The 24,367-nt window shown below is 37.8% G+C and overlaps 1 protein-coding gene across 2 annotated transcripts in view; it reads right to left on the bottom strand.

Annotated features, from left to right (window-relative positions):
• The window catches only part of knk (cytochrome and DOMON domain-containing protein knickkopf), a 94,614-nt gene that overhangs the window by 16,138 nt on the left and 54,109 nt on the right, over nt 1–24,367 (bottom strand). For both annotated transcript variants that reach the window (XM_081734732.1, XM_081734731.1), the window contains 5 exons: nt 10,412–10,484; nt 8,890–9,064; nt 6,844–6,949; nt 4,670–4,806; nt 22–157 (listed from right to left, as the gene is read on the bottom strand). In XM_081734732.1, the coding sequence (XP_081590858.1) occupies nt 22–157; nt 4,670–4,806; nt 6,844–6,949; nt 8,890–9,064; nt 10,412–10,484 (627 nt within the window). The remainder of the gene's footprint in view (nt 1–21; nt 158–4,669; nt 4,807–6,843; nt 6,950–8,889; nt 9,065–10,411; nt 10,485–24,367) is intronic.

The following is a 24,367-nucleotide window of genomic DNA, read 5'->3' as shown; positions in this document are numbered from 1 at the left end:
TAAACCAAAACGTATACTTACATGAAGTTAACGTTCTTCGGTACGTAATAACATTAATTCCATTTTCTCTCACAGCTGTGTGTAACTGGTTGTTGTCAATTCCACCTACCAATTCATCTTTACAAACGCCCTTGTATTGCCCAAGTACTTTTGTACACTGAAAGAATAACCAATCATTAACTTAGAAGACTGTAACTTGTTTAACAGTAAAAGAATAAGGTTTTATATATACAGATTTTTATCAATTTAGTGGGGACATTTTGAGTTGGAATTACATGATATGTCTGGGTTGGCAATGGTCAGTGCTGTGGGCTGCAATATCATGGTTTCCAGTGGATCTTGTGTTGACACTTACCGTTCGCTCACGTTACTGCCCGTGATTATGTCACCACTTTAGAGAAGCATGTGCATCTTCTGGTCCAGAGGCCATATTCAAGGATGATAATACGTGCATTCACACAGCTGGAGCTGTTGCGCCGTGGGTTTGAAGAACATCAGGATAAAGCTGAATACCACCTCTGGTCCACCCAATCTCCCGATCTGAACATAATTGAACACCTGTGGTGTTTTGGAGACACGAATCCAAATAAGATTTTTACCTCCATCTTCTCTCACGAAACTGAGTGATACAATGCACATAGAATGGTGTAACATTTTACATTGCATCAGAAGAGCTGATCTCATGGCTACCGCCATATTAATCTTCTGGGTTGCACTTTTATTTAGATGTTTCCACTACTTTGATAAACACGTGTATATTATATTAAATAAAGGAAATAACTCTTTTTTTTTCATATCGTATCCTGGATAGGTTATAAGTACAACGAAACTCAGAGCGAAAAATGAGTAACTGGAGCAAAAATCGAACCCGGACTTAATGTGCCGGTACGCCATCTACTACATAACCAAATGTGCTTTCCGATCAACTATACATTTTTCTCTTGCGGTCGGTGCTTAACCAATCAGACCAATAATTTGTTGTACTTGGACAACAGAATTAATATATATATATGACGATTGAATTAAATACTATGGAAGATAAATGGAGAAAAGCACTAATTTTTCCAGTCATCAAAACAGGCAAATAAATTATGATCAAAGACAGCCAATAAGTACCTATATTTTATAAATAACCGTATGGGTTTTCGTTCTTTTGACTTACGTGTGTCATCATGGCAGCTGTACAAGTAACTTTTGCTATGGATTATAGAGGCCGCGGTGGCTCAGTAGTACAACGTTCGCTTCTGGTGTATGGAGTCCTTAGTTCGATCCCAGCTCGCGCCATGTAAGCTTTGTGGTGGACAAAAACCGTGTGCGTGGGATTTCTCGGGGTTCTCCCTTTTCCTCCCACTTCTTCATTCCACCATTGCATTCATTCTCATCTTCACTGTCTCCTTTAGCCTAGCCGGCATAACCGTGGGGGGTAGAACTTAAAGATTGCATTTCATTTTTCTATTGATTGTAATTTCCCAAGCCCGGAGGTGATACAGTTAACTTATTGAAAACTTCGTATGTATGTGATTTATACAAACTAAACGCCTGTCGCGAAAGAATAAATTACATATACTTGTTGGTTGCATTCAAGCTTAGCGTCTGTTCTAGCACCGAGGATATATGAGACCTACATCTACAGCTTAACGTAGGATCCGAATCATATGAGCGCCTGGCGGGAATTGAACACAGGTTTATCGCGCGGAAGACACTTACGCCTAATCATATAGCCACGATAGGGCTTTAATACTTGTGTATTCGTCACAGAAGTCTCTATCAGCAGAGTACATTGCACGTTTTAGCAATCCCCATTCTTCGTAGGGTATCGGTATGGATTGATTTAACTTTCTACTTCCTTAAAATACAACTGTGGCACTCTAGCGAAATAAGGTATTTCCGATGTTTGATTTTCGTCTGAAAAAATTCTTTCCGATAAATGTTTAGTTTTTATGGTGTTTCTTACGTTTGTTTTTCGTCTGAAAGAATTCTTTCCGATAGATGTGTAGTTTTTATTGTATTTCCGATGTTTTTCTTCGTCTGAAAGGATTCTTTCCGATAGGTGTTTAGTTTTTATGGTATTTCCGATGTTTTTCTTCGCCTGAAAGGATTCTTTCCGATAGGTGTTTAGTTTTTATAAATCATATATACAAAGTTTTCACGGTATAATTTTCAGGCTTTGAGAATTACATTTAAACAGAAAAAGGTAAGAGCAACTTGTAGATATGTTATAATGAGCACACACAACTCGGAACAATGAACAACTAAAAAAACTGATATAGAGTAATATATTTTTTTTAAAAAAAAAAAGGATAAAACGAGTATAAAATTTACATGAAAATTATGGAGGTCAAAATTACAACATAATACATAATATTAATACACACTACCCAGTTATATGTATATCAGCTATGTATCAGCTGTAACTGATTTTGGTACTAGCAAATGATACAGTATTGTCATACTAGTTTGTGTTAAAAATACACAAGAAAAATATATGTGTTTAGAAATATGTGAAAAGTTATTAATTTCATGTACATAAATTTGATTATTACTTTTATGTTCCATATTCTGTTAATGTGGAGGAAGTACAGTTACGTGCATCATTGGCTGACGAAAAGGCATCATTTAATTACGATAATTTCCAGAGAATTCACGCGACAAAGTATCACAAATTCACAGGACTGTTATTCCTAAGATACGAGGCACTCTATTCGTACAAGTCATACAACGGAGAATCACTGCACTTAGAAAATAAGGACAGATATAGAATTAAACAAAGATACAATAATGTTACGCCCCTACTGAAAAAAAAAAAAAAAAATCACACGAAACACGAAGTTTAGCGGAAACAAATATCAACATTAATGTGGCAACATTGATCTTCATAACCAGTATGGAAGCCATAGTTTAGGAAGACATTTTCTGGAGGGAAGGGGAAAAGGAATTACTATTGGTGCCGTACTATTAAAAATTAAAACAAAAAATAATAGTGTCAATGTTAAAATAAACTAGAAGGACTGGTTAATTATAGAAACAAAGAAATAAGTGCTTAAGAGCCTAACTTACTAAAAATAATACAAAATTTACCATTTTTCCTTTGCTTGTTCTTCATAAGTGTAAAGAGATAATGAAATGCAACTTACCTGAATCATAGATAATGTTATTCTATAACAGAAAATATGAACCGAAGAATTTTCAGTGTTGCCATCTAGAAATTACAGTGTTGCCACAATAACAAGTCCCTCAAGGTCTAAGTTAAGGCAGCGACTAGAGGAACAAACTCAACTGCATTTGATTACGTATCATGTTGTCTTGGTATTCTGAAAACTACTTTTTAAATAAGATTATTATTTAATTTTAATAATCGTATGTTAAAACTACTTTATAACAAACTAAATACAACAATTATTTAAAAAGTAGTTCACAGGATACTAAGACAACTGATACTTAATTAAATGCAGTTGAGTTCGTTCCTCTAGTCGCTGCCTTAACTTAGATTTTGGGGGAAATTATTCTGGCAACACCTTGTAATTTCTACGGGTGGCAACACTGAAAATTCTTGAGGTTCATATTGTCTGTTGTAAAATAACATTATCTACGATTGTGGTAAGTTGCATTTCATTATCTCCTTTCACTGATGAGAAACAAGCAAACGAAATATGGTAACTTTACAGGCTCTTAAGTGTAAATATTGCACAAAAGTGTTTTCAAACATAAAAAGATTCCATTAATATTTATAGCGCTTTGAGTTAAGAAGGGGTACGTGATATTTATTCTACAATTTTGCAAGCCCGTACATGGGTTTATGCAACGAATATGTGGACATTAAAAAAAGTTACAGAAGTTAAGGCAACATGTTTGCTTGCACAATAACTATGAAGTGTTGAATAGAATTGACAAAAGGATACCGCCGAATGCTAGGTGCCAATTTTTTCATTTACAGTTTTTGGAGTGATATCATCATCATAGGTATTCTGCCTTTATTGGCAGGTCACTTGCCGCAGCTGAGAAGCTTCCATGCTCCACGATCCTCCGCTAACCTTTTCGTCTTCGCGTATGATCTTTCTGTTTTAATATCATCCATTAATTGTAGTCTCCTTCGCCCCCTCCCTCTCTTTCCCGCCACCATACCCTCTAGGACGTCCCTCATGATACAATCTCTTCTTAGGCAATGTCCCAACCAGTTTCTCTTCCTCTTCCTAATAATATCTAAAAGTGTTCTTTTCTCACCCACCATTTCTAACACTCTCTCATTCGTTTTCCGCTCGACCCAACTAACTCTTTCCATTCTTCTCCACACCCACATTTCGAAGGCTTCCAGTCGATTTCGAAGGAGTGATATAACAATGTAATAATAATAATAATAATAATAATAATAATAATAATAATAATAATAATAATAATAATAATAATAATAATAATAATAATAATAATAATAATAAATTGATTGATTCCGGCTATCATCACGCCTACACTTGGGGATACTTGCACAGAGGACTGAAAAGAATAATGTTCTAAACACGAGTGGCAGTTGGGGGTACAAAGTAAGATTTTAAAAATAGTATTTTAAAAAAAGTAAAAGATGCCAATTTTTTCATTTCCGTAAGTTTTCTAAAGTAGACAAGAAACGTTTCGGAATTAACAACTCATATATATATGTAAAACCGTAAGTACTTACCGGAGCTTTGGCCGTGACATTATAATCGGTGGCAAATCCTCGGTAACCATCGATGTAGGCCACAGCAATATCAGCACCAATCATTTCGCTCCTGTCAGTTGATCCACTCATTCCAAAAGCCATATATTCATTTTCACCTTAAGAAATGTGAAAAAGTGTGTTATTAGTTACCAAACATTTATTTCATTTTTTATATTTTTATATATTTTATTTTTTTAATTTAATTTAACTTTTTTTTGGCTATTTGAAAAGTAGCTCCTTCAATACATCTTCGAAAAATTGAAGCGTCTCAGTATTTTTCTTTTTTTAAAAGTTTTAACTTATTTATACATGTAATGTACGATTAGCATTTATTTTTTTTACCGACATTATGTTCATCTGCTTTATGCACTTATTATTAGCTTGTGTAACTTACCAGATTTTCTAGGGCTCCCAGATTTTCAGACTAAAAAAAACCGAGACACATTATGAAAATTTAACCTCATAGTTACCCATATTCAATTCTTTAAATATTTTAAGCAAACGACCTTTAAATGAATAAGTGATATCGTGTTGTATAATCTAGTTCGTGGATATACTTTCATAACAAAGGCTACATTTTTAAAGTAAAGTAAATTATTGCTTTATTTGTGTAGATTATTGCCTTAGCCTAGATTTGCTTTGCTCTGTAATTAAGTAATCTAATTAATGTGTTAATGTGCATAATATTTTCTGTAAAAAAATGGTCAGAATTATTTGCTTGATTTTACATAAACTGATAATTGATTAATGCTGTTAGAATGACACTGAAAAATCTTGTCCCAGCGTAAATCAAACATGCAATTAAGTGATATAGACGAGCACCCTAAGTGTTAGATTACAGAAGGGATTAAGCTTCTAGCTATTTCATGGCTATTGAATCTCCCTATTTTATAAGTTGAAAAAAAAAAAAAAAAAAAAGATTAATTATGTTATTCAGAAATGTTGTGCGACTACATTTCTTCCTCTTGCTGGCTGAGTCTCTCTCAATTAAGGTCAGAACGTAACTTTTACTATTATGCTTCGATATAGAATCTTCACACAAAATAACTATATTAAACGTTGTGAAATTTCTGTCTATATATATAAAAAATGGAAATGACTATGTTTGTGACTACATAAATCTTGAACCACACGACTAATCTCGATCAAATTTTCAAGACAGATGAGGCTCGGACCTGGGATGGTTTTTGTCATTTCACTTTGACGGTACAACGTAGGGGAGAAGGATGAGGGATATATATACAGGGTGAACGGTAACTACATGGACAAACTTGGACGGGTGATTGTACATCTAAAAAGAAGCAAAAAAGTCCTAGTGAATATGGGGGAAATTCCGTCCTGTTTAGGAGTGACAGAGTCTCGAAAGCGTGGGAACATGAACTTCAGAGGCCAACAGCTTAAAAACAATACATCGTAGAGAGTGCAGTTAAAAACGTCATTTAGAAGGTCATACCTATTCTATTGAGAAATTCATGTTTGAAAACGCAGCTACGTGTGCGCAAGGGATTAACAACGGAATTAGCACGTCCGGGAATCCCTCCGTTAACTTAATAACCCTTGAACCAAGTGACGATCTCGATCAATTTTTCAAGACAGATGAGGTTTGGGCCTGGGATGGTTTTTGTCATTTCACTTTGACGGTACTACTTAGGGACGGGGAGATATTTAAAAATGATCGAAAATGACCAGTATTGCTGTCGAATCCATAGTTTTCGGGGTCGCTGAGATGAACAATGACACTTCTTGTGCCATTTAAATACAAATTCAGCCTCTCAACTTTGGAGAGGGGAAGGGGATATATATATATACATATATAAATGATCGAAAATGACCGATATTAGTGTCGAATCCATAGTTTTTGGGATCACTGAAACAAACAGAGACATTTTCGATGGGTCTTAAATCAAAATTCGTCCAATTATGTCCAAAATGAAACGTATTCTCCCCGTGCGAAGAACGGGCATTCTGCTAGTATTAGAGTAAATATTAGATAGTCATAAAATCCACTTATTATAGGATAGCTTAAGCAAGTTTCCTAATAATTCTAAATGATAAATATTACAGTGGTAACTTGATTTCACAATCACTGTCTCAGTTACTTCTTTACGAACAAAATTTAATATTTTTCAAAGTTTTGATTTTCTTGTACTCACCAACTTGTCCTGCTAATTCAATTGTAATTTGTGGTCCAAATATCTCCCAGCTCACTTGCAGATCCTTGTGTAACTGGACACAGTTTGGTAATGAATTTTTGTGAGGCTGTAAGAAGATAATACAATTATTTTACAAAATTCATAGTTTCAATGCTTCTTTATATGTCTGAAATAAAAATTCATAAAAGATTTGCGGATAAATTATTCTGAAAAATAGCACATTATATTTCAATAATCCTATATTTATTGTCTATTTACATTCATAGACAAGATATTATCTATCTAAAATTATGCTCTAATCAATTCTATACCAGATGAAGGGAAAAATTAAATAAAATATTTTAGTTTAACGTCCCACAATTAAATGCTCTTGATAATGCCCACGATTTTATGCCCTTGAGGATAAGGGAGTTGATGAGAAAAGCAAGTGAATGATAATGGAAGAAATGGTGGAATGTGAATGTGGGAGGAAACGAAAATACCCCGAGAAAACGTTCGAACACGATGTTGTTCACCACAAACTTATTTGGCCGGGAATTGAACCAGAGGCCCCACACACCAGAGCTAACCCTCTACCACTGAGCCACCGTGCCCCCCTACCAGATGAAGGAACTCTTAAGTTTTATTTATTTACTTATTTATTAAGTTTCTTAGCTTACGTGTTGAGGTAGGATCTCATGTAAATAAATGATTGTGACTATTCTGCACGGAGTCAATACAATAATAAATCCAATACAAGACAGCTAATAGATCTAAAAATACACGAACTTTACTATTACACATAATAAAATATCTATTTCGAAATTCATTTATCTTACACTTTGAAGTTTGTTTGAATATTTAATTGTACATTTCATTTTGGAAACATTCCTAACGCTTTTCGTGAAATTAAATGTTTCTACTGTCTTCACTCACCATCACTGTTCAATGTTCCACTCAGTGTTTCTTCCAGACATGTTTTTTGGGGGCATTCCCCTCCCCCCCCCGGAGCTCTGAGAGTTCCCCCGGAGGAGACCAAAATGATACGTCTATAATATAATAATAAATAGAATATTATCAGCAGTGTTCCCCCGCAATACTAAGTGTTCCCCCTCCCCCCGGAACATTTTTCCTCAAAGAACGACTGGTTTCACTAGCGACACAACACAATTAAGGGTAAACATACATTATAAATACATGACTTTATCCGAATATTCCGAAATATTTTGTTATGAGGTTCATTTTATACGGTGAATGAATTCGTGTTGTCGGATTTGAAAAACTTACACGAACTAACTTTGCTCCATATAACTGTACTGATACAACCGAACGAATTTGTACATTTCATTTTATTTTATTTTTTATTTTTTTAAAAACTTCATTATATTATAAATGTAAGTTTATGTGTTGTATCTTGTCTTCAACGGTTTATACATTGACATATTCCTTATCTTGTATCATTATGTAGAAAATAAGGTTGAAGGTACGCAATTAATGAATTAAATTGAATTAATATAAATTATTAACAGATGCTACAGGGTACATCTTAATACATAGTGATAAGCTTACCTTTGCACAAGGAACGCTTCTACAGTTTTAGTGTATTGTCAATATTTCGATTCGCGCAGGAGTCATGATCAAACATATTTTTTCTCTGCTAGCTGGAACTCCTATTTGATCATGTGCTGCTTTTGTTACTTGCGTTTCATTTCGTTTCGGCCTCCTTCGAAGCGCCTTCTCATAGGCTGGAATCCTGATTTCCAGTTATTCCCCACCTTTACTCTGTAATTAGTTCGTTGTTTGCTATGCCCACTATATTGTATTTATTTTGATCTTATCTTTAGAATGACTAAATCTATTGGCTTCCTAAGTCGCCCGATAGTTAATAAGATCAAAGAGAAAACAGTTTAGTGGAGAAAAATAAAATCTCCTGGGAAGGGATGATCAGTAAAAGGTACGAAGAAAAGAATAACTACCGAAATTATCTCATTTAGACCTGGCAACACTCAATATTCATAATTTAAACCTTCATAAAAAAGCAAGTGCATAAAAAGACTTTGTACTTACAACAACTTTCACTAAAGAAGGAGGTACATTCAAACCATCAGGGATAATTACTGATCCAAAATTATCCTTAGATTGAACGTCGAAAATACTGAACCAGTCAATGTCAAAAATCGTCAAATCCCCAGGAAGCTGTAGCAGAACATCTTCCCTGTTATATTTCCTGATTGGATCGAGGCTGAAAAGATAAAAAATATATAATATATTCATTGTAATTGAATTATTCAGTTAAATCTATTGTTCGCTTATAAGTAAAATTTTAGTGTTCCTGCAAAATCTAAACTAAATCAAAAGTTTCTCTCGATTGCTAGACATATGGTAATTATATATTTAAGACAGTGATTCCCAACCGGTATTACGCGTACTCCCACAGGGTGTGTTGGGAAATATTAGAATTTAAAAGTTATGAAGCTTTTAATAAAAACACAACATAAATTTTGAGACAAACTATACCAGTCAATACATCCAGTGACACCAACAATGCTAAATACTACATAGATTCCCTACTTTACAGAATCATATTTAGCATTACTGCTGTATCGTCAGAGGATACGAAAATTGAAAAGAAAAAAAAAAGGAATATTATTTAGTTTCTTCCCCAAAATACTAGGTGGTGACCCTGGCACACTTGGCAGTGATTACTGTTCGAAATACACTGTAGACACATGGCAGAAAAACTAGTACATAAAGCAAGAACCAACTTGTGCTAGGTACCACTAAAAAGCATGAAGTTATCTAACCGAGTCAGGGCAGGAGCGCAACAGGGGGAAACGAACGGTAGCGTAGGGATCCGTCCGCAGGAAGGCGCGTGAGTGCCGATGGGTATACGCATAAACGAGGATAGTGAGAAAACACTTTATATCATATGTCATTAAATGCATAGCTTAAGTGTTGTACAGCTTTGGGGTAGATAGTAAATGCCATCCCAAAAGTACCAAAATGTACTAAATTAGGTTACATTAAATCAGGTGTGATTAGATGTTCCTCTTCTTTTCTGTAGTTTCAAATCGTTTCTACACTTACGACAAATTGTTCGCCTGTTTAGTAGACCATGACTTTCACACAATTTCAACTGACACTCTTTATTTTTGTATAACTCGTTAAAACTCAAACACGATATGTGACAATCTTGTCATTTACGCACAATTTCCAGATTGCCTTTTCGATAAATCATAACAAGTGTACCTCTCGGACAAATAGTCCTTTCCGCCTCCACATTGCCGCTTACATTTTAAAAAAACTAACAACAAGTTGTTTTCTTAACTTCAACTATGCCCCCATCTCTCTTTCACTCACTCTTTCTCACAAACCAAAATAAATTCTCCAATTCATCTGGTAAATTTTCTAAAATTGGTCCAGCGATACGGTACAGCACTTACCCTTATATTTTTACTCTGTTATAATTTATGTTATTATGATTATTTTTTTAAAAAATCAAACAAGCGTGTCGCGAAGTCGTGAGCATTCAGGAAAGTATATTGTCAGCCAAGAAAGGTTGGAAACCACCGATTTAAGATATACTTACTATCCATATTCGTCTGGAACCTTTATACCTTTGGAAGATGGCTGCGGGCCCTGGCCAACCCAAAAATAGGTGTCTGAAATGTAAAGAGAAGCATTATTTAAAAAACAATTCACTATGACATAACCGAAATGAGAAAGAGTAAAATTGAATTTAATAGAAATACAAAGTAAGTGTAAATTATGTTCCTAATTTCAATGAGATTGGAAGAAATCTTCCGATAAGAATGACACAAAACACGTTAATTTTGGAAAATTATTTCATATTCCAAAACTGAATGGCTATTTTCAATACTTTAAACCCTCACCTTATGCTTGTTTACTTTTCCATGATGTTTCATGACTAGACAACAGCTATTACATGAAACTATCCTTTTGCACGAAATTTAACAGATTCGCATATAAATGCACTTAAGTTCCAGTCTGGCTTCTTCAAAGCCTGCGATAATAACTGCAGTCAAGACCAGATGCTTTAGCAGAACTCACCCTACAGTCTTCCGCAGAATATCTGTTTCTCGGCTTAACTGGAAAATGGGATTTTACGAACTTTTTGCGAAACTTGTATGGGTAAATTGTACTGTTAACTTCCCTTACCAATGAAGAACCGTCGACTTTCGCTTTAAATGCAGCCAGCCTCTTTAAACTGGCAATAGTATAACTGAAAACGAATTGTCATTTTTAACTTCCAGAGGATGCAGTTAATTCCAAATTTGGTAAGAAAATGTTGAAAATTCCGATTTGTGTTTAAATGAATAAATAAATAAAATAAAACACAAAATCCTTTTTACTAACCTCTAGTAACCAATTTCCTTACTTCTCCTGACGGAATGGGTAACACAATTTAGACGTACTCTGTATATATACAAATTAAGTGTTAATTACTGAAATTTATAGAATGTTGCTGCCATATCTGGACGATGTCTATTTTTATACATCACACTAAATCTTCCTGTTCACTACCGAAACAAGGATTATGAGAAAATAAGACCTATTTTGGGATATCCAGTATGTAAGTACTCGCTAAACTATTAGTGTCCTTACGTTTCCATACAAAACAATGCTAGCCGATCTGATTCTCTCTTATTCAAATTATGTTTATACAGGGTGTTTCAAAGTAAAACCGACATCGTTTGGGAGGTGGTTCCTGACACTACGATAAGACAAAAATTATAGACCAACCTGGGTGCAGAAATGCGAAAAAATTAACTTTAAAGGTCTACAGATTCAATAGTACGGGACCTACCGTAGTTGGGTCAAGACTTAACTTACGAACTAATATGTGCGCTATCCAAAAATACATGTTTCAGAATCCTGCACTACTCACGCAACAATTATTATAGAGGGGATTTGGCTACGTACGGTGAATATACTCACGTTTTGAAGTACTCACCAACTACCTCTATACAAATTGTTGCGGAAGTATCGCAGGATTCTGAAACATGGATACTTGGATAGGGCACATACTAGTTTCTCAGTGAAGTCTTGACCTGGCTACAGTAGGACCTATAGTATTGGAGCTATCGACCTTTGAAGTTCATTTTTTCATGTTTCCGGCAGCCTATAACTCCGAAATGGTGATTTCTGCACCTAGGTTGGTCTATACTTTTTGTCTTATCTTGGTGTCAGGAACCACCTCCCAAACGTTGTCGGTGTTGTTTTGAAACACCCTGTATATACACGTTAACTGTATAGTCATATACCTCGTCTTATATGAACTTTTGTCAATGCTGATGAATGAATTGACTAATCTGAGCATACCTGTATCATGCAGATCACAGGATACTCTACTTCCCCATATCGTAAACGTCGCTAACACCTAATGGTCCACTTGCTGGTAATGTCGATTGTCGATATAGCGACGCGTCGAAGGATTACTGCTAGTGTGCCACTGGCGGCAGGGTTTCGTCAAGTCAAAAGAAATATCTAGAGTCGGGGTGTTAAGTTGCCATCGCGTAGCAGCGAGGATCTCATTTTGTTCCGCGCTCCTTCGATTCGTCGCGGAGAATAACGAAGGGACCAACACGAACTATTGTATCACAGATAAAACGTTACTTAATCCGTAATGAATACGTTATGTAATTTAGGTTGTTATGATAATTACCATTATATCACTTATCTGCTTTATTTACCTCAGTAATATCGTGGTTATTGAGTACCTGAGTACCATATCCACAAAACCTGACGTGGAAAACAGAGGTTAAAGTTATTTTACGAGAACACATAGATGACACAGATGTTATCCTTAGCTATCTCGTTTATTATAAGATTTTTATTTACACAGATGTGGGTTTGACTCTTACAAAGCTATTCTAAACCCGATAAACTTAACGGAATCAATCGTTGAGTCACCCACTTGAAAATGTGTTGTTTGCATTGTCTCAATGTTATTCAATTCTGACATCTATTGAAATTATTCGACAATAATGCAGTTATTAGATAAACTCTATTAGTACATTGCGAGTAGATCGACAATAAATAGCATTACATGATAAAAATCGTTTTAAATATTCTCTTAACATCTATCGCTTTGTCATTTATCTTAATCCTAGTATATCTTAACTTAAGGTTCCGAGGACAAGGAAAATCGCATTTGCCTGGCCATACTCATGTGTCAAATTAAGAAAAACCATAAAATATACAACTTACATGTTCTGGATTCCCAATACAGTAGTCCGCCAAGTATTGTCCAAAACGAGACAAAGTTAACGAGACGAGACTTCTAGCGATATCGGATACGAGCCAAGACCGACCGAGACTCGATCCTCACTACGACCGAGAGAAGACAAGATCCCCTGGTCTAAAAACTAAGAGCTTTTATATTCGCCTCATCTGTTATTTTTACTCTCAAGTCCTTCCGGATCAGTCTATTCTAGACTATGAAATAATAGTTTCTATGACGTATGCGTGACTTTCACACTTTCACTGAAGAAAATTGTTTTTGCTTATATAAGTGTTTTCATTTCCTGGTGTCCTTCGTACATGTTTTTAGAAATACCATTTATATCTTATTTACACATTTTTGGTATCTCTACGGCGACACTGTTTTAATGATGAAATGTCTGATCTCTTAAATTAAAAAATTCGATCAAAGTTGATATTTTCGTGATATTCCCCCACTTAAAAAAATATACTGAGCAATCCTGTAATGGATGCCCAAATCGTGGAATTCGATCACAGTTCGATGGTCACCCTGTATAAGGTTTTTGGCGAGGCACTGGAAAAAACACTTGTACGTCGTGAAACTCGTGAATCACACTTCCTAGACACTAGATGCAAACGTCACTTTCATGCCTAGAATATGTAGATCGGTGACATAGGGAGGAAAAATAACATTAACTAGCCAATGGTACCAAGAATGGCTAATGAGGCATGAGGTTGTAATATCGGTGTAAAATGTAACGTAACTACGTTGAGTACATTCGCGAATACACCTAAAGAACATGTCCAATAGGGACAAACATCCTACAATTAAGTGTTTTGAGGGAATCCAGAAAAGTAAAGTGTTAAGAGTTGTATATTAATGACATTTTAAGTAATGTTGAAAGGATTGTCTTACTCGTATGGCAGGCAATGGATCGTTGAAACCTGGTTACATTACAATCGTAATACACATATGAACAATAGAAAATATACACACATATATATATATATACAGATATAACAAATGTAAAGCAATTAACCTAAGTACGCATATACATAAATATCAGGGGAATGTTGTATATTCCTCTGGTTTTTCCTTTATTGCACAAACCTTAGCCGTTCATAAAATAATGTGCATCCAAGATGCACCTGTAATTCCCTTTCAGTGCAATCTGCCGAGGAAATGAAATGTTAGTGTAGGCAGAAAAGGAAAAAGGGAATGAAGAGTTAGGAGGCATAAGTGAATGTGGTTAGGAAATGGGAGATAGCATAAGGTTTTTTTGTAGTTTTTAATTTTTTTTTTTTTGGCATATAAGAATGATAGAAAATATCACCACCAAATAATCATATGGAGTATGAATTATTTACAATGGTGTGGATGCGAAAAATCTTGGACTGAGCAAGGAGTCCAGTGGAGGAGATGAAGGTCGGGATGGAGTAGTACGGGATTGAAGTACAGGATCGTGTAGCGAAGGTGTTGATGGTGATTGACCTTCCAAACGTGTTAACAGATGTTGGTTGTCCATGTTATTGTGAGCAGAAGGAGAACGAGAATGCGTGAATTGGGATGTGATATTCGATTTGTAAAATCGGGAGCGCTTCTTGGATCTACCATAACGACACCAACATAAAAGAAACATAATCGATAATACACATCCAACAGTACCCACAGCACTAATAATTGTAACCACATCTTTCGTTTCTATTGGGTTTTGGGCCTTGACGGTTTGAAGTGCAAAAATGCCAAAAACATAGACACGCCACATGATCTGAAAGAGAGAAGAGGAACTCATCTTGCAGGCAGTCGAAATTAACGAAATGCAAATTGAATTTCAGTATTGTTCTTTTTTTTTTTTTTGTATTGCATTCATAGATTCTCTCCCTAAGATTTTCCTGTAATCGTTTTGAGGAAAAGAGCGTGGTTAATTATAGCAGGGAAGAATGCATTGACCTGATTGAGGTCAAGCTATGGAATGTCCGTGCAGGGTTGCTACCTCGCTGAGCCAGCATGCACTGATGCATGTCATTGCGTATGCATGGTAGGCTGCGTGATCACAACCGTACAAGGGTAGGAAACCCTTGGAGGAAATTTGTCTAAGCCACTAAACGCGTGGATGGGGTTATTCCATTTGATATTGAGTTGTGATGGAGGCTGCATCCGTCTGGCTTGGGGTTTTGTTAGCTGCATGGTAAGTACCAAGGTGTTTTATTTTTTTATTTTTTTTTATAATGTACGCGGCGGGATTTGGAGTCATTACACATATATTCATTCGGTTTATTATTTTTTTCTAGATTTTTTATATATAAGAGAGTGTGTTTCATGAGAAACGTGGGAACAAATGCATTCATTGGGGTAAAAGGCACGTAAGTTCATTGCCAAAGGAATGAGCTTACATGGTGCTGTATGAGACTTTCTCATATTGTTTTTGTGTTTGTGTGGTTGTACTGTTTGGCAAGAAAGAAGAAATGGGTGGGTGTGGGAAAGGGGCTACATACAACCTATGTTGTATCTTTCCTAGGGATGTCTTTTTTTTTTTAACCTTGAAACTCTGCCTATGTAGAGTGCTTCTATAAATCTTTCTCCTTCTTCCAGTAAGAAATGCATTTGTTGCCTAAAATTAGTTATAAATAACACTGAAATAAGCCGACTATTATATATATATCTTGTTATTGTCCGAAACAGTGGAGTGGATACATATTTTGTGGGGGGGCGCATGTTATGCACATAAAGAATTTCTTATGTAACCGTAAAGTAATTTATGCGATTACGTATTGTTCGCCGAGAACTGATCTCAATGTTGTGTCAAGAATTTTGATAGTTTATGTATAGGTACTTACGCATATTAATTATATCAAATAAGATAGATGGAATAGCTTATATAAAATGTACTGTGACCATTTAGGGGGCCAATGTGGTGGGTATTTCCTCCACAATTTCAGGGGGCAAAGCCCTTAAATCTCAGGGGAACCAATGTAAGAGGTGTACTGGTACTATTCCGGGGGGAACCAAATCCCGAAAAATGTCAGGGGGACCAAAGCCCGTAAATTGGAGGGGATGAATGTAAGTGGTGCACTTGTACCATTGGGGGGACCAAATCCCTTAAAACGTCAGGGGGACCAAAGTCCTTAAATTATAGGAAACAAATGTAAGTGGTACACTTGTACCATTCCGGGGGGAACCAAATCCCTTACAATCCCGGGGGACACCGGTCTCCCTTTCGTTTTCTATTGTTGGAATACAGTCAAACCTCTAACAATACAAAGAACTGTTTTTATACACAGTTGTGGTATCAGAAAATGCATCATGGAGTAACACGAAGCGTGGTCCACTTCTGTAGTACCATAATAAGCTTACGGAATCCTGTGGGTAGGGACTTAAGTTTTGCACACAATCATAATAAAATAAAATATGAAAGTTTGGATAGTCAATTTCTAGCATGTATAAATGCATCATATATATGTACGTATGACGAATTGTCTCTGAGGGGAAGAATGGTAGGGTAGCATACGGTTATCAGAAAAGCGTGTAGGATTACTCGTATAGCATGCTGCATATGCACTAATACATACAGGCAGTGGGTATAAGAACCTACGTATGCAAATCACACTAAATAACTAGTTCATTACATGCTAACGAAGTTGAGTCATTACACATGTGTTAGAGAACCAATATGGCTGCCACGCGGATGCACGCTAAATGTGGGCCTAACAGTTATTACATATAAGTGTGGTTATGTGCATGCAATGCCTGGAGGGAGTCATCTGCTCCGTTTGCGAATGCGAAGAACCTACATGGGAGGGAAGGGAGGGGAAGTCTACCAATGTAGAAAATGAATGTTACTGAGTAGTGACAAGTGCATGTAAGTTTTTTTTTTGTGGGAGTTCGCGAAGCGCGTTGTGTCCCGCCAATCAAAATACAAGGTAGTACTTGCTGTATGTACTGTGCATGTAACGTGACACGCATAGCGACGTGAGTAAGAGGCGGGGGGGGGCCTAGGCCCGTGTCACAGTGTAAACAACAGGGAGTTGCCTCCAGCAGTTGTCGTTTGTATACAACTCACGTGGTACAGTGAATGATACGCATTGACACTTGTTGCTATCAGAATTGTAACCGGAATTACGTTATACGGCACTAAATAGTGGCGTAGGTAGAGGGGGTAGACATGGGTTGGTGGGGTTTGCGGAATAGCAGGATGCTAAGGTAGGGTAGGATATATGCGAAAACAAGAGACAAAGTCGGGCGTTTGAGCATATATATGTATGTATATGGTGCATTTATGCATGAAAAACTACACGAATGCTCTGTTACCATCAATGGAATTACAGATATTGTCTATACTTTGTTTGAAATTCGGGACTCGGATTTTCATCCGGTACATACAATTTCAAGCGTGATTTTGCTATCGGTACCTGTTTCCCATCTTGTATGATTAGATATGAATTACCATCTAGACGGCTGTGAATTTCAAAGGGGCCATCAAATAGTTGTTGAATACTCCTGCAATCACCGGGTTTGGCATATAGGCGTTGCACCACGACTTTAGATCCAGGAAGAAACTCTGTCGGTTGCTTCTTAGAATGCAATTTTTCGCGTTGCCGTTCAAATATTTGATTCCTTCGGTATAACACGTAGTCCCGCGTTTCCCGTGCAAGAGTTAGCCTCTCGTGATTGCTTAGTTCTTGGTCGGGTGCATTAAGCACACGATCAATAATGAACGCAGGTTCGATACCAAACAGGATCGAGAAGGGACTGACGCGAAGTTCCGTGAGGGGTGTCTTATTTACACTAGCACTGGCGGTCTGTAGAAAGTCCGGCCATCGTGCGTGTTGTTCCTTGGTAAGGAAACGCAATGCATTCTGGATGGCTCCGATTCGATTCTCAGCGTGCCCCAAAGTTTGATGATGGTGGGGGAGGGCGTAACGAACTTCTACCTCCATGCTTGCTAAGAATTGCCGCGTCTTCGTGGACGTGTGGGATGTTTGTTTGTCCATAAAAAGGAGAGATGGACAGGAGTAGGGCGTCACAATGTGGTCCATAAAGAAACTAATAAAAGCTTCTGATGTTGGAGATTTCAAGGGTGCCGTAATAACAAAACCACTGGCATGATCTGTCGCCAAATAAAAGTATTGGTATTGATCTGGTTCGGAAGCGATCAACTTCCCGGCCAAGTCAATGGAAAAGCACTTGAAAATGGTCTCGTGCGGTAACTGTTGCACTGTTTCGACAGATGGTTTGTACGATCTTTTAAACAGAGAACATTCATGACACCTAGCTAATTTTTGATGCAGCCACTGCTTCATCTGCGGGAAGTAATACTTCGATTTCAATAGCAGATGTAATTTCGTAAAGCCAGGGTGGGTTAATGAATGTGTATGTAGTTCATCAAAGATCGAATCCCGTAATCTGTTAGGGACACAAAGTACAAGTCTGTCGTAAGGAATGGCCTTAATTTTCCTATATAATAGCCCATTCGAAATCGTGAATTGCTTTTTCCATTGTTTGTAATGGCGCTGGGAGGTGTCTTCCGTTTGTAATGCCCGTATAATTTTCCCGAAAAATGAGTCCTGGCGCTGTAATTCGCCTAAATCTACTCTTTTATCGAGGGCCAGCATTTGATACTCATGTGGGGCCTCTTCCGCTTCCGCTATTGTTTCCGGTGTAACCGGAAGTGGGTTCCTAGACAATATGTCTGCCAATCCGTTCTTACTTCCTGTCAAGTGTTTTATGTTGAAAGAAAATGTGCCAAAGAAATCTCGCCACCTCAGTAATTTGGGACTAAGGTGGTTTGAGGTTTTCATGGCTGTGACCGCTAGTGAGTCCGTGTAGATGGTGAATTCTTGGCCAATTAAATACTTATAGAATTTACGTAACCCGAAGTAGACCGCGTACAGTTCAAGCTCATATATCGGCGGGGGCGTCTTCCGTGGCGGATGACGGGATGATGCAAACTGTACTGGGTGCCAGTCAGCATCAGTGGCGCGTTTCTGAAGTAAACAGGCGCCAACGCCAATTAAACTCGAGTCGACCACCAGAGCGTGCTCTGTATCTTGGGTTGAGTATATCTGAAGGAGGGGTGGGTTAGTGAGAGCATGGCGCATTTGTTGGAATGCACTCTCGCATTCATCTGTCCACACCAATTTCTTCGGCGATCCCTTTAGAGCTTGATAAAGTGGTGCTAGGTTCAGTGATATATTGGCAAAGAAATTTCGAAAGAAGTTCACCGAGGCTAACCAAGACCGTAATTGTTTCACAGTTTGGGGCTTGGGGATGTTCAAAATAGCCTCAATTTTAGCGGGGTCTGGTTGAATATGACCTGCACTAATTATGAAACCGAGACACTTTAGCGTTGTCACCCCAAACATTGACTTTTTAAGATTGAACAGAACTGAGTAACGTTGTGCAGTTGCAAGTACTTTGTCTAGACTTACCAGCAGTTCCTCAAACGTACTCGCCCCTAAATATAGGTCATCCACATACATGGTGAGGTGGTTGGGATCCACATTTTCAAAAATGTCACGTAAAATGCGCTGGAGCATAATCGTGCTGTTAACATGCCCCATGGGCATGGCCGTTAGTTGGTACATGGAATGCTTTAAATTTAAGGACGGGACGGAAAATGCTGTAAAAGGGCGGTCCTCAGGGTCTAATGGGACCTGAAAGAAAGACTGGGACAGGTCGAACGAGCAGAAGTACTTAGCGTCTGCTAAGTTCTCAATGACGTCCGCCATATTGGCCGGGGAATCCCTTATAGGATGGCAGGCTAAGTTCAGTCGGCGTAAGTCCAAACAGACCCGCAGATCGTCCGAGTTAGGTTTTGGAACCACTAGAATTTTGTTCCGGGTGGCTGAATTACTTAATTCAATGATACCCATCTCCAATAATTTCAATATTTGTTGCTTTGCCCTCGGGCGCAAACGGTGAGGTATGGTAAACATCGGGGATCGAAAGGAGTCCCTAGACTTTAAGTCAAGAGTTGCTTCATAAGCATCTATATGAGAAAAGTCAGTATCAGACCATTTGAAAACACTAGCATATTTTGTTAGCACATCCCTTAATTTTTGCTGTTGTTCATTACTTAACTCCTTGTTAATTTTGAATTGTTGAGGATCGATTAGGTGACCAATTTTAGCCAGCCGTTCTTTCGTTTTCTTAGTCGCATGCTCATCAGTAGGTGTAAACAACTTACGTACTGTGTTTACCTGTAACGACTCAGGAATGTCTGGTAGAACAGACGCAATAGCCAAAGGCGTTCCCTTGTGAAAGCGTTTGGGCTTGGAAGCCAGATTTACAACAGGAACCGCTATGTTGTCTGTACTAGCTACTGTGTGAGCAATAAAGCAACGTTTTAAGTTACTGTTAATTGGTGTGTGTATATGAACAGCACTAAAATTGATACCTAACGGTATGTCAAGTGGAATGAAAACAACAGAACGTGGAGGGACAGTTGTGGTTTGTTTACAAACCAACGTAAAGTGTTGATTTGTCTGTACTTTCGAAGCAACAGCAGGAGGCAATTGATGAGAGCCTAAGGGTGTTTTTTGTTCTGAATCCGGGCGACAGCCAAAGTGACGTAATGTGAGTGTATTATTCTGATATTCAATTACAGCTTGATGAGTTTTCAAAAAGTTGTTAGCCAAAATGATAGGAAATTTAGGAATTGGAATAAGCCTAAATAAAACCGTAAATGATTTTCCTGCCAAATTAATTTTGATGTATGCTGCATACTTAAGCGATAATGGTTTCTCGCTTACACCATACAAGTTCGTTTCCATCTTAAATACATTCACATTGCGTGGTAAGGCTGTCCACGGCAAGAGAGAGCTTTCCGCTCCTGTATCGACCAGGAAACGGCGTTTTATGTTCCCTATCGAGCCCTGAACATAAAATAACTGGCCTTCGGACTGTAGTGGTAGAGTGAGAATGGTGGAGATGGATTACCATGATTGGTTTCAGACGGTTGGGGTGGGATTGAAGTAGGTGGCTCAGGAGCTGAAGGCTCCTGAGGCAATTCTAGTTTTTTGGATCGGAGACAGGTTCGAACTGTGTAGGTGGCTGGGCCATCGGGGGAGGGGGAGTGGGTGGGAAAGCGTAAGGAGTAGGTGGGGGGTATCCGTAATACGGATACGGCGGGGCATACGGAGGGTATGCCGGGGGAAATTGTCCATAGTAGGCGTTGTAATTTGTATTGCCCTTAGGGAAAGTACCATTTTGCTTCTTTTTCTTCTTCTTCAGATTATTAGAGTTCTTCGGCTGGGCCGAGTTCGATTCCTTATTCTTGTTCCCTTGTTTAGCTTTAGTCGGAGGAGGCTTATCGTGCCGATGATTACATTGAGCACAGTTGCTACATGCGTCCTGGCTTCTGCGGTAATCCTGTTGGTAGGAGGGCGCAGGAGAAGTAGCGCGGGGGGTGGGGGGTCGAGATGAAGTTTCTGCAAAATGTACATGAGCCTTATGGGAGTTAAACTGGAGCTGTAACTTATCCAGCTTATCCATTATTTCGGCGTATGGATCTGCTTGCCTAACCTGGGGAGTAGAATATACGGTGGGGTTGGCAGTAGCTTGCGACGCCACTGCGGGAATCTGAGGGTCACATGACACGACCCGCTGTTGTTCCGCGATGCGCTGATGTAATAACAAGTCAGCTTTCTGTCTGGTAAAAGCTTCCTGAACCAATGCCTCAAAATTTGCGAACACCTTTTGAGAAAAGTAATGCATGTGTTGGGGAAGCATAGCAATTACAGCGTCTGCCAAGAAATCTTTGAAAGGAAGGGTGGGGTTGTACTTATCCGCTAAGAACTTCTTCTCAAAGAGGTAGTGTGTTAGTGGTTCACCTGGGCTTTGAACACGAGACCTATAGGCATTAAGTGCTGTTAGTGGTATCTGAGACGACCCAAACTGCTCCTCAAAAGCTGCTTTCAAACCCGCCCAATCTTTGTGACGTAAAGACTCTTCCTGCGTCTTGTACCAGTACAAAGGGGGTCCACTTAAACATGTGGGAAAGATAGCTTTAATCCGATCGGGTGTCCACGCGTTGATTTCGGCCAAACGTTCAAAATTTGCCAAAAATCTGTCAACACTTTCAGACGGTCCATCGGAAAATACATCTAAGGAGACTGGAGGGAGGATCATAGAAACCGGTGTTGCACTATTAGACCTACTTTGCGATCGAGTAGTAGCCATGGTTAACTAGTAAAATTAGCAAAATAAAGGATGCAAATTGCACTGACAGCGAACCACAAGTTTAAATCACCAACACAACACATAAAAATAAGCACAAGGTTTATGCATTACACATAATTATGTTCAGGCAGTACAATCATAAGTCCTCATAATTCATTTCGGGGAGCCATATCACAGATAAAACGTTACTTAATCCGTAATGAATACGTTATGTAATTTAGGTTGTTATGATAATTACCATTATATCACTTATCTGCTTTATTTACCTCAGTAATATCGTGGTTATTGAGTACCTGAGTACCATATCCACAAAACCTGACGTGGGAAACAGAGGTTAAAGTTATTTTACGAGAACACATAGATGATACAGATGTTATCCTTAGCTATCTCGTTTATTATAAGATTTTTATTTACACAGATGTGGGTTTGACTCTTACAAAGCTATTCTAAACCCGATAAACTTAACGGAATCAATCGTTGAGTCACCCACTTGAAAATGTGTTGTTTGCATTGTCTCAATGTTATTCAATTCTGACATCTATTGAAATTATTCGACAATAATGCAGTTATTAGATAAACTCTATTAGTACATTGCGAGTAGATCGACAATAAATAGCATTACATGATAAAAATCGTTTTAAATATTCTCTTAACATCTATCGCTTTGTCATTTATCTTAATCCTAGTATATCTTAACTTAAGGTTCCGAGGACAAGGAAAATCGCATTTGCCTGGCCATACTCATGTGTCAAATTAAGAAAAACCATAAAATATACAACTTACATGTTCTGGATTCCCAATACAGTAGTCCGCCAAGTATTGTCCAAAACGAGACAAAGTTAACGAGACGAGACTTCTAGCGATATCGGATACGAGCCAAGACCGACCGAGACTCGATCCTCACTACGACCGAGAGAAGACAAGATCCCCTGGTCTAAAAACCAAGAGTTTTTATATTCGCCTCATCTGTTATTTTCACTCTCAAGTCCTTCCGGATCAGTCTATTCTAGACTATGAAATAATAGTTTCTATGACGTATGCGTGACTTTCACACTTTCACTGAAGAAAATTGTTTTTGCTTATATAAGTGTTTTCATTTCCTGGTGTCCTTCGTACATGTTTTTAGAAATACCATTTATATCTTATTTACACATTTTTGGTATCTCTACGGCGACACTGTTTTAATGATGAAATGTCTGATCTCTTAAATTAAAAAATTCGATCAAAGTTGATATTTTCGTGATAATTGCATGCTGTTATTATATTTTCCAGACGAATTGTTTCTAAAGTGAGCTCAGAGGGTAACCCCTGACTCTACATCATGAAGTGAAAAATTGTGAGATGAGTGTGTATAATTGTGTGAATTTAGATGGCAAATATCGCCGATCATTTGAAAGCGAAGATGGGAAAATTATGAAACAAAGTAAATAGACGCGCGTCATTTTGTTATAAAATTACATGGCGAGTGCATTTTATCTGATCCCAAACGGTTATCGTCGAATATATACGGATAAACAAGCACTCTGATTAACCCAATTAAAAAGACCTCAACGATTTATCCCTCTACAAGCGACGTTTTCTTCATCGCCTCTGTGGCCAAGTCGGAAGAACACTCGCAAAGTAATCAGAAGATTGGTGATTCGTGCCCACCCCGGGGTATTTTTTCTTTTTTAAAGTGTTTTTATACTCACCTTAATGTAAACAAACTACACATATAGGCGATTTAACATATTTTCGGAGAGTAATTTTGTGGTTCGTTGGTGTTTTGCCGGGTCTCTGCCACTGGTGGTATAATTTTCAAAACGGAAGTGGGACCACCTCGGATTCTCGCTGCGGGGCCGCCAATTTTTGGCGAGATATCGCTAGTTGCCCATTGGTGGTTCGTCGACTCTTAGGAATGGGGTTCATTCATTCATTCAGTAACATCAATGTGGTTTAAGATTAAAATCGCAGCACTTTGGTTAAGTCGACTATTACACTATTATTGTCCCAAAGTTGAGGAATTATATTAAATTACATTGCACTAAATATTCATATGTCACGGCACAAGTCGCAAGCAAAATGGCGCAGGCATATACCTGAATCCGCCTGCAGTAGAATAAGTTGAGATAATAGATACGTTGACACCAGGTATGTCCA

Source organism: Thermobia domestica, chromosome 12 (assembly GCF_964235325.1).
Source record: "Thermobia domestica chromosome 12, izTheDome1.hap1.1, whole genome shotgun sequence".
Lineage (NCBI taxonomy): Eukaryota > Metazoa > Arthropoda > Insecta > Zygentoma > Lepismatidae > Thermobia > Thermobia domestica.
The sequence above is the reverse complement of the archived record's forward strand: the minus strand, read 5'-3'. Positions and strand labels throughout refer to the sequence as shown.